Raw genomic sequence first — 14479 nt, 5'->3', positions numbered from 1 at the left:
TTCTATTGACTACTAGATTTTACATCCATCTCTTGTTATGCCCTATGACTGTAGCTGAGTCACTGCCTTTGGCCAGGACAGGCCAGATGCTGGATTTGCCTTTTGGCTGTTCTTTTCAGTTGCAGTGTTTGCTGTTCGCTTTGACGTTAATGCATACCAGACAGCAAAATGCTTGAGTGTTGCTTTCATAATTGAACCTCACATTTGGCTGCCTATACTTTATTAGCAGCTGACCAACTCTGGGCACTTGTGCTTGTTCAGAAGAAGAAGGAAACAATTCTTTTTATCTTCCCCAGTATTATCAATTTGTTTTCTCTCTCACCTTAAAATAAACCTCAATTTTTCACCTTCCAATTTCTGTGATGTGTCAGAGCTTGCTACAGTTTTTGCATTTAGTCTACCTCACTGATCCTCTGAGCAGCTCTCTGAAAGGTTTCTCTCTAATGACGTTTACATCTATAAATGTAAAGTATGCGATTGTGGCATTCACAGATAGAAGAACAATTTATCGTTTTATGTGCAGTAACATTTCTAAAGTTTTAAATTCACCTCAAATAATCAGAGGACTTTAAAAAACTGTTTTAGTTCATATCAATGATAGTATACCACAGGTTTAGTAGTCTTGAAATAGGACTTCCTTTGCTTGCTGTTATGCCACTCATTTGTTGTTCAGATCAAGCTGAAGAAAAACTTCCTTGTATCTCAGCCCTAGAGAGAAAGGCCTGTTTATTGCAAAGTGGGAAGGTGTAGCCATTTGGTCTTTAAATTCTAGTTGTGGGTTCTCTTAGTTTTTTCTTATGATTAGAATCTGCAGCCATGGCCTCTCCCATGAAGAGCATTTTTTTGCAAATAATATGTTTTAAGTTGTTTCTAAAGAATTTTTTTGCTGCGAGCTGACCTTCTAGGCTGTGCAGTGTGACAAAAAAAAAAAAAAAAAAAAAAGTGGGGCATCTATAGATCTTGGCTTAGAAAAGGAAAGATAAATTCAAAGGACCATGATTGTGTGCAATTTATAAGAGGAGGTGAACAAAGAAAAAGGAAAGGGGACCTGACACTGTCATGAAATATAAAGGAGTAACTGGGTTGGTAGGGAGGTGGTCTGTACTTTGTGATTGAAAGATAAGGGAGAGGAAGAATGAAAAATACTGGAGTGGTGACAGAGAGGTTGAGCTTTAATGGGAATGGGTTTGCCTTGCAGAAGACAGAGTAATTGTGGGAATCTGGATTGATGCAAGATCAAGAACAGTGAGGGAAAAAAATTTGTAGTAAAAATTAAGATGTTTGTGCTTCTACTACTCTGTTATCCCTACATACCTTCTGTGCTGGTTATCACAGGTTATTTATATGGCACTTGGGTGATAGAAGTGTTCTTAAGCACCAGCTATCTCACAAGCATGAGGCTCTCACGAGGCTGGTGGATGTGAATGTTGGTCACTTGCACAGAATAATCCTCTTCTCCAGCCTGTGAAAAATTACCCCCTTTCTCTATTGATTGACTGAGCTTGATACACTGTATTTCCAGACTGCATAGCTCTGAGTGTCTCAGTCTTATTCTGGGCTGCCCTTGTACATATTGTGGTTTATTGTGTGTCAAGTAGAGGAAAACAAACTTCATGTCTTGCAAGTGATGCTAATCCAGCAGGTCATGCAATAATGATTGTCACTTACTGAGGTGTTAAAAGACAAGTTGGTTTTAGACAGATGAAAGAAGGTTCTCAGCTGGGCATTACTAACCTTGGTGCTTTCTGTAAGACACCAAAAGGTACTAAATGTATGTCCCAAATTATGGGGAAGTGTAAGTAGAATAATGCTCGAAGAGAATAGCAACATTTAGAGGGAAGGATGGTTGTTTGCCAGTTGACATGTTTGCTAATTTATGGGTATATAACTGCTAATTGTGACCAAAGGTTTTTGTACTTTTTTTTTTTTTTTGAGTGTTCTTACAGTTTGTTCCTTCCTTCATCCGTCAGACCTTTTGTTCTCATTTGTGAAGCCTACACAGACTTTCAAGGAGCATATCTTTGGGAGCCAATGCCCTGCATAACTTGAGCCAGTTTTGCATAAGTCTGATGGAAGAGTGTAATGTGGGTTATTATGAATATACAAGTGATTTGCTATTGTGAAATTCATCTGTGGTTGGAATAATTGCTCATGCATACCTCTAACCAGTATACTGTTGAAACAGCATGTGTACTACTGTGTGCAATGTGATTAAGCATCATGTTGAACTCTAGAGTATATAAACAAGTACACTGCTGTGGGAACTAGGAACTTACCTTACCATTTTGCTCAAGCAATGTTTCAGCCCTCCTCTTAATTAACTAAATACAGGCCTCTCTGTGCATCTATAAAATGTTTTTCAATTCTTTAATTATGCCAATTCTTCTCTAAACTTCATCAGACTCATTAAAAATATTTGAGAAAGCTGTGAAAACTGATGTTAGATGCCTAAAGTCCTGTAAATATAGTGTATTTGTGCACTAGCAAATTTTGCATTTGAAGAGAGCTCTTCTGTGTAGTAGGCAAAGGTTTAACAAGAATTCTTGGCTAAGATTGAGGTTAGACATATTTAAAGGAGAAATAGCATGCACATTCTTAGTAATTCAGGAAAATTAATTTTTTTTTTCAAGAACTTATTAGGATTTGTAGTCGGTTTACACCACTGAGTGCTTTTGCATAGGAGTTGGATGATTTACTGTGGTATATGATTTATTTCAAACAGGAACTAAGCTGGAAAATTCCTTTCGTCCTTTTTATGCTAGATGACTCCAGTATTCTCTTATGGCTTTATACTCTGTTTATGTATGTTTATCAATACTTATTAGGAGTAGTTTTCTGTCTATAATATCTTTTGGAAATCAACGACTGATGAAAAACATGCAGCTTTTCAATGATGAGAACATTCTAGGACTACTCAGATAGTTTTTTCTCTACAAGTTGCCTTGGGGCATTGCTGTCCTCACATTGGATCATGCTTTGTGCACAGGCAGAGACAATTTAGTGTGGTGTAATTTCAGCTGAAATTATTGGTAGTGTTGTAAGTAGAGAGTTCCTTCTAGTACAAATGAACGTTACTTTGGAGTACATCATGTTTTTTGTCAGTGAAGCTGAATGTTGATTCATTAGTATTTCAAAAGTAGGAAGAACTTAGCATATCTAGCTATTGAATTGTGCAGGACCTAGTGCTTAGTTGTGATGATAGGAAACATTATGTGTTTCCCTTATGGAATAAGAGTCAAGAGATAACCATTGTGTATTAAGAGAAAAGGGATTTTTTGTTGTTGTGGAGTTTTTTTGTCACTGATTTGTTATGTCATGAAACTACTTTTGAGCAACTGCCCATTTTTATGCTCAGTTTAATTTTAGTCAATGTGTGTTAGACTTTGCAGGAACTTCAAAAGTGATTATGCCATCTCATGGTCTTTTCAGGCATGCCTGTGATTCCTAATGTATTTGTCAAGTGCTCAAGACATTTTTTAGGGGTTTTTTTTGACATGAACAATAATTGTCGATTTTTCTTTTTTGTCTTTCTAATGAAATGATCACTGAGTGAAGCGCAAAGAAATTCATGTAGTAATGCGATTAAAAAAAGACTTTATGAAGTGCTCCTGCTCTTCATGGAAAGTTAGGTTTTAAACATACGTGTCAGATTTATTTAAAGCAATAAGGAAAAAAAATATTAACAGTGATCAGAATATAGATTGCTTTAGATTTCAAGAACATTTAACATTCTCTCATACAAAAGGTCAGACTTAATAAATGCCTAGTGACAAAACTGGAGAATCTCAGGTGGAGAGATTAATGGGGTGCACCAGAGGTAGAATTAAGAAAAAAAATACTCATTTTATTTTATCTCTCCTTTTATATATTGATTTGTTCTTTTTTTTCTTGGTTGGTTGGTTTCAATTGTGAGAAGGAACTGTGGGAGGGAGAGGCTGCATTATGGTGGAACCTGAACTCTTCCTATGGAATATGTCACTGGACTGCCCTGGATGAATTCATGCTTCCTAATCAGCAGGGATGACTGAGCTTTGGAATATATAAAACCCCATCCTAAAACCTTAAAAATCCCAGTCTGAATATGAAAATGTCTTCTCATACCTCTTCAACATTATAAATCTGTGCCTTATTTCTAATCTGCATATATTTATCTCCTTTTTTTTCCCCATTAGATTTTGGTATATCTTTCAGAAGAATTCTAACAATAAATTCCTTCCTCCTGTGAGTTGGGCTATAGATTCTCATCCAGTGACACTTCAATCTTCTATTTGACAAACTAAATAGGTTGACCTCTGTAAATCTTTTATTAGTAGTGATGTTTTTCAATGTTGTCGTCATGCTTATGGTTCTTTCTTGAACCCATTTGTGAATGTCTTTGAAATGTTGACAGCAGAACTGGACACAGTGATTTAGTAGCAGTCACAGAGGCAATACAGCCTCCCTATTCCTTCTCAGTATTTCCCAGATTATATATAAGCCATTAACTATATTATCCTGTGCAGCTGTGATCCTCTTATTGTTTGTCAAGCTAATTGCCTCTAAGAATAAAATTCCATTCTGATTTTTGTCCTGGATGTGACCTTCCATTTAGCACCCCAAAAATCAGGGTGGTGGAAGCTCTGACTAATATGTCAGTTTTGTGTCTCCCCTCTCAGTTCTCCATGATCTGATCAAACTCAATCAGTTCCAGTCTTGTATTTGTTCCCATAAACACATTACGTTTGTATTGAGACAGCACTGATTTTTTTTACACCCTTCCTGCAAGCATTTCATGATAATGTTTGAAATTCAAGATCAATAGAATAGACATTTCTTAATTTACTCTGAATCAAAATTTTACTTGGTAAGTTTGAAACACAGCAAAAGTGTAATGTTTGTGTGGTAGTGGAAATAAAACATGCAGAGAAACAAGAGGGAGCTTAATAAATGGAGGGCAGTAAAATGCAGCTAGACATGGATTTCAAGGGTCACAAGAAGCTTTTAGGCTCCTGTGCTCTGGAGGATTAGTACCATTTTTGTGACAACATTTTGTAGCTCTTTTAGAAGGGAAATTAATTTCATTGCTTTACATCACTGTTCAGTTGAGACTTTAATTAAAAAGCATTTTAAGAGTCTTTAGAGTTGTAACCTATTTTTCTTTTGTCCAGGTTGCCCAGTGGTAAAGAAAAAATTAATTGGTAAAATAAAGAAAAAAATGTGTTTTACTTTTCTTTTAAGAAGCTTTTTGAAAATTGTGAGGGTTTTCCCCCCCAAAAAATCAGGATACATGAAAATTTTTTATTCTTTAAAGCACTTCCTGAGTTTTGGTTAAAATTTTTTGCATTTATTTATTTATTTATTTATTTATTTTAAAATTTAAAAATGTGATTCTCTGAAAAGGTTTGGGTGGAAACAAAAATCCCCCAGCAAGGCTTTTAGTTTTAAAAAGTACCTGAGGGATGTAATAGCATGTATTGCTTTTTTTTCTTTTTTTTTTTTTAAAAAAAAAGATGACTTAGATTTAGATTAGTCTAGAAAGGCTTTTAATGTCCACCTGTTACTTTTTCCTGCTTAATGTTTAACTGGTATATATTGCATGTTTGTGTTTATAAATTTGTGAATCTGTTTAACCCTCTGCTCACAGCAGTCTGTTACAAATGCATATGACACAGATTGATATTCTGCCTCGGTCGTATGCAAAAAATATCCATGCCATACAAATCAATAGTATTCTATTACTGTGATAGCCTGAGGAACATGGAACAACAAAGATTTCCTAATGAAAATCCTGGGGTCGATTCAGTTATTGAGGCAATCCTTGGAGACTGCAAATGAGTTGAGGGTTTATTTTGAAATTGTCATCTAAACTGGAGGTTTTGACATACTGGAACTCCACTAATTATCATGTATGCTTCAGGGCTTCTAGAAGGGCAGAAAACTCTGCTTATTCATGTAGGCAAGCAGAAAATAGAAAAGGCAGATGTTGTACTGTCCTATTCTTGTCTGATTCTGACTGTTTTTTGACCTCATACATCTATTTGATAAAGTCTGTGTATTTTACAGAGTTACATGCCCATGCAAGTATTTTTTCTTAATAAAATTTTTATATTTTATATTATTGAGATGTACTTGGACTAGCCACCCAGAAAAAAAATTATAACTTAGCTTTAAAGAAATCATACCATCTGTAAATTGTTGGGAGGCACTACATTCTCTTAAGGATGACATGAGAGTAAAAGTGTCTCGATGTTTGCTGATACTGCAATCTTCTGTGGAATATGCTGTTTAAAATGAAGAGATTATGTACAGTAGACCTTAAAAACAAAAAACCCACAAGATTCTCTCCCCTACACCCCCCCCCCTTGAAAAAAACAACCACCAAGCCCAAAACCACAAAACCAAACCCACCCCTTAACCTGACCACCAAAACAAAGCCTAAGGACTTTTAAAACCACTACATTTAATAAACTTAGTCACTGTTTTGGGAAACACTATGTTAATTAATTTTAATTTCCTTGATAATTCTTCCAACAAATGCTTGTTATGGGAGGTTGTCAAATGCAGGGGTGTAAAACATGACCTCTATGAAATATGAGGCTTTTTTATTTCATTACTTTTGCTGTGTTATTGAATATCAATCAGTCAAGGAGAAGTGGTATCCTAATTAGGAATAGTGATACAGGTTTAGAATTTGCTTTTATTGACATAAACATTGTATCTTAGCCAATTAACTATTTATTCTTGAAAGATTTTGCAGGAAACTGCATGTGTAAAATGGATAAGTACTGCTTTTGTCTGTCATCATATGAAATAAGATAAAATAGCTAGCTGTTGGGTTTTTTATCAGTTGAGTTTAGTGGTTGCATTGCTACTGTGTATTTCTAGTTATATGTAGCTAAATGAGCAAACGGTAATCAATGAGGTGAAGGAGATGAGTGCCCACATCTAACCACACAGTAGGTCTTGTAAGCAAACATGAGATCTCAGAGTTTGGCTGAAGCTCAGCAGTGAAGTGACTGCAGGAGAAGGGCTGAGTGTGTGCCTTGATCACCTTGCAGCAGAGGCGCCGCTGATTAACACCATGATCTCAAGCACATCATCATCATGGTGCACTTGGCCAGCACAGTTTGCCATTTCCATGACCACAGAATCTTTATATTTGGAAAAGGCCTTTAAGATCATAGAGTGCAACCACAGATTAGTACTTCCAAGTTCACCACAAAACCGTGTCACCAAATGCTACAGCTACATGTCTTTTAAATACCTGTAGGGATGGTGACTCCACCACTTCCCTGGGGACTCCTTCCTGTGGTGAGGGGCCCAAAACTGAACACAGGATTCAAGGTGTAGCTTCACCAGTGCTGAGTACTGCAGATCAATCTGTGCCCTGATCCTGCTGCCCACACTGTTTCTGATCCAAGCCAGGATGCCACTGGGCTTCTTGGCCACCCGGGCACACGCTGGCTCATGTTCAACCCACTGTTGACCAGCACCCCTGGGTCCTTTCCAGACAGCTTTCCAGACACTTATTTCCAAGCCTGTAGCATTGCATGGGGATAAAGGTCTTTAGACATGATCTTAAAGCTCTTTTCCAACCTAAATCATTCTATGATTCTATGATCATGGAAATTGCAAATTGCACTGACCAAGTGCAGCAGTTTGGTCTGTATCAAAGCTACTCTCTGGGGTAATGCTGGACTGGACTCGTTTCCTACCTACAGTCAGGATCTAGATCCTTTTGAATATGAGGTAAAGAATATTTGTAGCAATATGTAGGCGCTGTATGTATTGCTGTATATAATATCAGATTGAGAATTTGTAAATGCCAATGTTGTTATGAATGCCTGCAATTAGAAATGTACATTTGTTATCCAGACCTTCAGTAAGCAGCTTTTAGAATACCTGAAAGGAGCAATAGTTACGCAGTCATATGAATTCCAGTATCTTCTACCTTAAAAACCATTTAGTGCTAGCTAGATTTCCCAGTTTTCCTGTAGCACTTCATTTACTCCTACTTATAAATATTGGACCTGAAAATAAATCATCAGTGGCTCCCTTTAATTCAGTGTTGTTTTGCTATCTAGGATTTAAAATTCACTGGTCAGAGGTCTGCAAATAAAACAGATTTTAAAGTGAATTGATTAAAATCTTTTCTTAAGAAGTTGATACTTTACTAAAATGATGTGGCTGATTCTCAGATAGTGTCTGTAAAGGGAATGATTTGCTCGTTTGTTAAAAAAGAAAAACAAACAACAAATTGCTTATTTCCCGTGAGTGATCTATTAAATCACAACATTGCTACTGCATTGAGAAGTTTTATTTCCATCATATTTTTATGTTGGAAACATTCATATACTGTAACAAAAGCATGGTTATGATTTTCCTGCATGGAAGGTCAGCAGTAAAGGGAGGAAGAGGCAGTTACATATTCCTCATGATAGGAGAGCAAAGGTCTGCCTTCACTGAGTACTCAAATATTGAATGACTGTGTTGTACATCACAGAAAACCTCTTCTCTCCCAAGTGAAAAGCAGCTCCATATTGACTGATCAGTTTGAATGTTTTCCTTGAAATAATGCCAGTGGCACTTGCATATTTTTGTTTCATTTATGTTGAAAGATTCGTCTCTGCTCCCTAAATTGTCTTCTCAAATTACTTCAATACCACGCAAGATATTAAACACTCTATAAAGCATTCTGGGCACTCTTGCAGAAAAGACTCAATCAGAGTGAGAAACAACATAACATTTATCACAGAAGTCTGTTATTTGAATACAGACTTCATTTAGAGTTGCCCATTGAGAACTTTAATTTATCTTTTATGTGACATGCATTTATTTATAACTCTGGATTTACGCAGCTCATGCATTTGTATATTTTTGTCATTTCTGCTAAAAGCTTTTTCACAAACCATACTGCAGTTGGTGCAGTTGCCCAGGCTTGGTGGAACATTCAGATTTTGGGAGAGAACAGAGATTCCCTAATCAGCGTCAATGGACTCACCATACAGTAGAGGCTTGTAAAGTGCAATAGCCACAATATTCCTACCTTTGATATTGCTAATATTCATTTCCACAAACCACTTTTCTCCTCTGTGTCACCTATTTATTTTGTGCAGTTTATACAGTTTGTGTTTCCTAAGACTTTGCCCAGTTTGGTCCCTGGTGTATTGTCTCATTTCATTCCTTGTGTTTCTATCTCACACCTTTTAAGCCACCTAACTTTTTTTTCACCCCAATAAAAATAGCCTTTTTCCATTCCATTCCTCTACTCACCCTTTTTTTTTTATTTTATTTTAGCAAATAACATAAAAATACTCAATATTAAAATGAAATTTCAAATAATGACAATCTGCACAACTTCAGATACAGTGTAGTTTGTTCATTGAAGAAAATAAAGAGTACTGAATTTTTATATGGAGATTCAGTGTTTACTTCAGTATTTTGATACTACTGGACAGTCCAATCCACAGAATTCCAGGAAATACTTTTAAGAGATGTTGAATCAAACATACTGTAAGCTGGTGTAAAAGGTGATGAGAAATCAATAATTAGCTCTCACTGCTTCCTTGTCTTTCAAGCTGTTTAGTGTAACATTGATATAAAAAGTAATCACACTACATCTTGGTAATGGATTGGTCATTTATTTTGATGTATCTGGAATAATTTTCTTTCATATGATAGACAGCAAGACTATGGATAAGCATAATATCTCTAGTGTAAAAATCAGTGGTTTCCTCTATGAAAAACAAGACGTATCATTTTCCTTTATTAATTTAGGCAGAAAGAGAGAGTAACCTTTGAGGATGGAAACGAATGGATTTTTTTAAGATCTTTTGAATACTTGATTTAAGACACCACGTATTGGAGGGAAAAAGCACCAAACCACAACACTAATGAACAGAGAATAAATGAGGAAATAATAACTGTATGGTAAAAAATATTCAATTCTAATGTTGAAGTAGAGAAAGAATAAGGAATGAGGAATCCCTAGCTTTTTCCCCCACACTCAGACAAACTGTAACAATTGAGATCCTGCACGAAAACGTTATTGAGAAAACACCATCTTGAATTCCAAGGCTAGCTTAAAAAATAAATAAAGTAGCGGTGAACTGCAAGAAGTGGTGAAATAGTTCTCCTTTGTAGAAGAAGTATGCAATACTAGATATTTAATAAAGCATAAACAATTTCTTAACTGTACAGTAAAGAATCTTTAGTGTATTTCTTAAATAATTTCTTATTTTAGTTTCTGTAAAGTAATTTTGTATTTCTTCATGAATCGAATTAGATATAGAGGTTTATCTCATCTGGAGGATGTTACAATCATGGCACATGATTTTTTTGCTTATGGATCAGAGTTAAAAGACCTCGCTGCATGTTCTGCTTACAAGACTTGCTCTCTGCATGACTTTGGGTAGAGCATTTTACTTTTCTATATGCATCACCTTTAATAAAAAAATAAATAACTTAGAGTGTACTGAAGAACCAGTAAATAATTACTAAATTAAAAATAGTATTTTAAATGCAAAATAGTTGAGATGCTGGTATAAAAAGATGAATACAAAACTCCTAGCTGGGCAAGTCATACTTCTGATAACTGAAGTCTTTCTGCAGTGTCTGGTTTTTGCATTTTAGGAAGTCTGTCTCTTCTCATACGCTAGAAGCAATGAATATATTTCCTTCCTTGGGAACTCATGGCAAAGCAACTTTCAAGCTAGTCAATGCCTGGTCATGTTTAATGTGCTGAATTAACTTATGGTCATAAACTGACAGGTGGTTTTGAGCAGTTCATGAGGGAATTTAGTTGGTGTGTGCAAAATGCAGCCTATAGGCTGCAATGATACTTGGACACACAGCAATTAATAACCAACAGCCAATACTGTTACCCTTGTTTATGTCATTGTTTTTTTTCCAATTGATTTCTGATGAAATTGATTAAAATACTTCCAAGTTGACATATTTGCTGTAAAGTAAGGGAATAATAAAATTGGCCTCATACAATGAGACAGATGTTTTGATCCTTGTTAGGAAACACTATCAGAAAAAATGCATAATTACTAGGGGGTCATCCCCACTCACCAAAACCCAACGTCATGGTTTTTGAACGTGTTTTTAGATTTTCTGTTATTTTGTAGAAATATACTACCATAATACGTGGCTTGTTCCTGTTCCCACTAGAGTCAATAGCAAAATTGGCAATGAGTGATGGAAAAAGCCTATGAAAAATGTTTCAAAAACATTTGGTTTCATTTAGGTAAATTCAATTCGTTGGCCAAAATATTAGATTTCTAATTGTTTGCTTCAATCAGAGCTACACAGAGACTGGTGTCTCTTTATGTCAGTGTCACTAGATTTATTCCTACTAGCATGCTCTAAAAAGATCTCTTGCCCAAATTTTAAGCCAAAATTGGAAGATAGACTCTCAGCAATATGGAAGAAAATCCAAATTCAATGTGTAAGAACCATAAAGATCTCAATGCTAGCTCTTGCTAATTTGCATTATATATTTTTTTTTGTTGTGCTTATAGGGCTTCCTGAGAGCCTTCAAAACACACTTGAAGTGCCAGATCACTGTCCTTCTGTGCCATTACTAAATATAAATTTTTCCACATGAGTCAACTGAGTGAAGATCAGATGTTTTAAAAAGGGGTTGGTTTTCATTTGCCTAAAGGCTATTGTGCTAAAAAGAATTCAGTGACCTCATAGCTGAAAGTGACTGCAGATTTGCTGTTAAATAACTCAGCTGTGCTGCACAGCTTTGCGAACTATGATTATAATATTTTTGTTCTAATTTTTGTAATTTCATTTTTTATTTATATGTAAATTACACAGACCTTAAGATCTTCCTGTTGGTACACCTCTCTGACCAAAATTTCCCTGATGATATGAAAATGCTGTTAAACTGGAACAATAGTCCCTAATATGCTAGGATAGAAGGAAAAGCCTTTCTTTGGGTGCAGCTTCATTATGTTTTCTTTCTGAAGTTCTGAAACAAATGTGTTGTGCAGCTGTTCAAACAGCCATGTCCTCCCAGTCATGTCACTGGATGCTGTGTGAACTCTGTTGATCTTATGTGGGATCTGTAATTCTATGGGAGGCTCCTTGATGGAGATAGAAGCTCATTCATAAGATATGGATGAGATTCATACTTGCAAAAGTACTGATAACTAAAGAAGTCATTCCACTTTCCTATAGTAAAGCAAGCAGAAAAGGTCTCTGTTACTTACGAGTCATCACAGATCTAGGCTGCAGCATGGGTGTTTCTTAGGGTACAGTATTCAGAAGCTGGTGGCTGTAAGGCACAATGACATTAATTATTTAGCTGCCTCTGAGTATCTGGGTTCAGGATGATATTCTTGCATGGATATCTTTTGTGACTGGAGAAGCTAGAGCTCTGCCTCCAGTATATCATAATTTCTTGAGCTTTGTAGTCATGTCTGAGTGTTAGTTAACGTATTTTTGTCCTGATTTCATTTAACATGGTGTTCCATCTACAGCTAGCAGTGCTGACCTGTGATGTGCTGTCATCACAGTGTATGTGGAAGGGCACTATTTCAAAATTAGAGAGAGGGCAGTGGAGAAGATATGTCGTCTGCCTGAAGCTAGTATCTCATTCAGGGAACAATTTTATCCAAGGTTAATGGAAGATCAGACACAATATCAGTCAGCTGAAGCAAGATCACAGTTATCTGTTAAACATGGAGAAGTATAACTCCATTCCTGAACTGTCATGATGTACTTGCAGCATTTTGATAGGGCTTGACAGATAGTGTTTGACTGTTTGTTGACACAAGTATCCTCAGTGCTGCTCTAAGTATCTATTTTTCAGTTCTTGTGTGGAAATTAAGTGTTTGGGTGAAGTGAGAGAAAACATCTGATAGTGGTAAAGAGGTAATGTATTAGCAGTGGCTGAGTAAACAGTAAAGTGAATGCCCCCTGCAGCTGGGGTGGGTTAGCCCTGGCTGGCAGCCAAATGCCCACCCAGGCATTCACTCCCCCCTGCCTCTAGTAAAGCCTTTGATACGGCAAGTGAGGCCACCATCTTTGAGAGAGGTACCTGCTTTTAAGAAACAACTTGCAGAGTCGTTATTCTAATTGCAGAATTTTCCAGAGGTACTGATTATAAAGGGGTGTTCAGTGGTATCTGTGCAATACGAGAGGTCCACAACTCGATAATGTTGTGATATTATGCAGGATGGGATAATGCCCCCTTCTCAAGAATTTGTAATCTTTGCCTGAGAATTGTTGTAAATTGCTAAAGCCTTTCCTTAGTTGTTTTTTTTTTAAATATAATACCATTGTCATCTTCTCTGAGAAGGCAGAACAATGCATTTGTGTTTGGGAAGGAGAGTAAAAGACTGGGACACCTTTGGATTAAATAGTCAATAGATTTCTTTGCTGCAGAACTATTTTGGAGCAAGGGTGTATTCATTCACTCTTTCACATTTTTCTTTGTTAAGGTGCAGTTCAGCTGAGACTGAATTCCTCTTTGGCTGTCCATAAACTGTGAAACAGAAGGATGCGGAAGACTATTCCTTGTCTTTTTGTACATGAGTGATAAAAGCACAAGATCATTAATACAAGTTTGTTGCAAAGATGAGTTCGGAGGAGAAGAGTATATCTCCAGCTCACAAAACAGCCACTCCATCACACAGAAGTGCCTCCTCATCATCATCGTCTCAGAGAGACAGGAGGCAGGTAAGGAAAAGTTCCAAATGTTTACACCATCTGGTGGGATGGTACTTTTATTCCTGTAATGTGGCCTTTAGTTCTCACTAGCTCTTGATTTGCTTGCTTATAGCACTGGATGATATCACCATAGCCAAGAACTGTTGATTTTTTTTTAGTTGATTTTTTTTCCATTTTCTGAAGTTGCTCGAAAAAGATTTGGAAGCAACATGGGCACTATGTGCAGCACTGGAGCAAGAAGTGTGTAATCACATGGACAAGTAGGAAACATGCTCTGAAATCTTTTGGGAAGTGGCTTCTTTGATGGCATGAACCTGTTGTTGCTTAAAATTGTTTTGTGTCCTCTGTGGATGTCTCTTCTTGTAAATATAATTACAGAGATGCATTATCATTTTAGAAGGTTGTAATTCAGTTTAAATATCATACTGTTCGTCTTTTTGTAAAACCTAACATTTTAAATGTTATTATTTGTTTTACTACAAATTTACACTGATCATACCACATACTAAAGTACTAGTCCAGTTATGTTGGACTTCAGTTTTTAAGAGACCCTTGTTTATGTGGATGTAATACATCTCTTCTCCATGATCCCTTTGAGATGAAGACTGTATTATTTCTGCTCAAAACAACTTGAGCGTTTCTGTGGGTTTTTTGAGAGATGGGTGTAGTCTGGCCACAGCACCAGTGGGAGCTGCCCGCTAGAAAGTGTCCGAGCCACCCACTAGATTTCAGATTGGTTATTACATGTATATTTACAAACGCAAAGATTTATACTGAAAATTTGGTTAGAACAGATAAATATTTTAAAACTGAT

General features: G+C 36.4%; 1 protein-coding gene across 5 annotated transcripts in view; it reads left to right on the top strand.

Moving 5' to 3' along the window:
• Nucleotides 1-14479, top strand: part of OSBPL6 (oxysterol binding protein like 6) — a 96223-nt gene that overhangs the window by 29135 nt on the left and 52609 nt on the right. For 4 of the 5 annotated variants that reach the window (XM_017838255.1, XM_017838247.1, XM_017838222.1 and 1 more), the window contains one exon: nucleotides 13437-13674. In XM_017838255.1, the coding sequence (XP_017693744.1) occupies nucleotides 13573-13674 (102 nt within the window). In that variant the 5' untranslated portion in view covers nucleotides 13437-13572. The remainder of the gene's footprint in view (nucleotides 1-13436; nucleotides 13675-14479) is intronic. The other variant, XM_017838238.1, reaches the window with a different exon arrangement.

This window comes from Lepidothrix coronata, unplaced genomic scaffold, assembly GCF_001604755.1.
Source record: "Lepidothrix coronata isolate B3197 unplaced genomic scaffold, Lepidothrix_coronata-1.0 Scaffold7, whole genome shotgun sequence".
Classification (NCBI taxonomy): Eukaryota; Metazoa; Chordata; class Aves; order Passeriformes; family Pipridae; genus Lepidothrix; species Lepidothrix coronata.
Note: the sequence above shows the minus strand (reverse complement) of the source record. Positions and strands in the feature narration are given on the sequence as shown.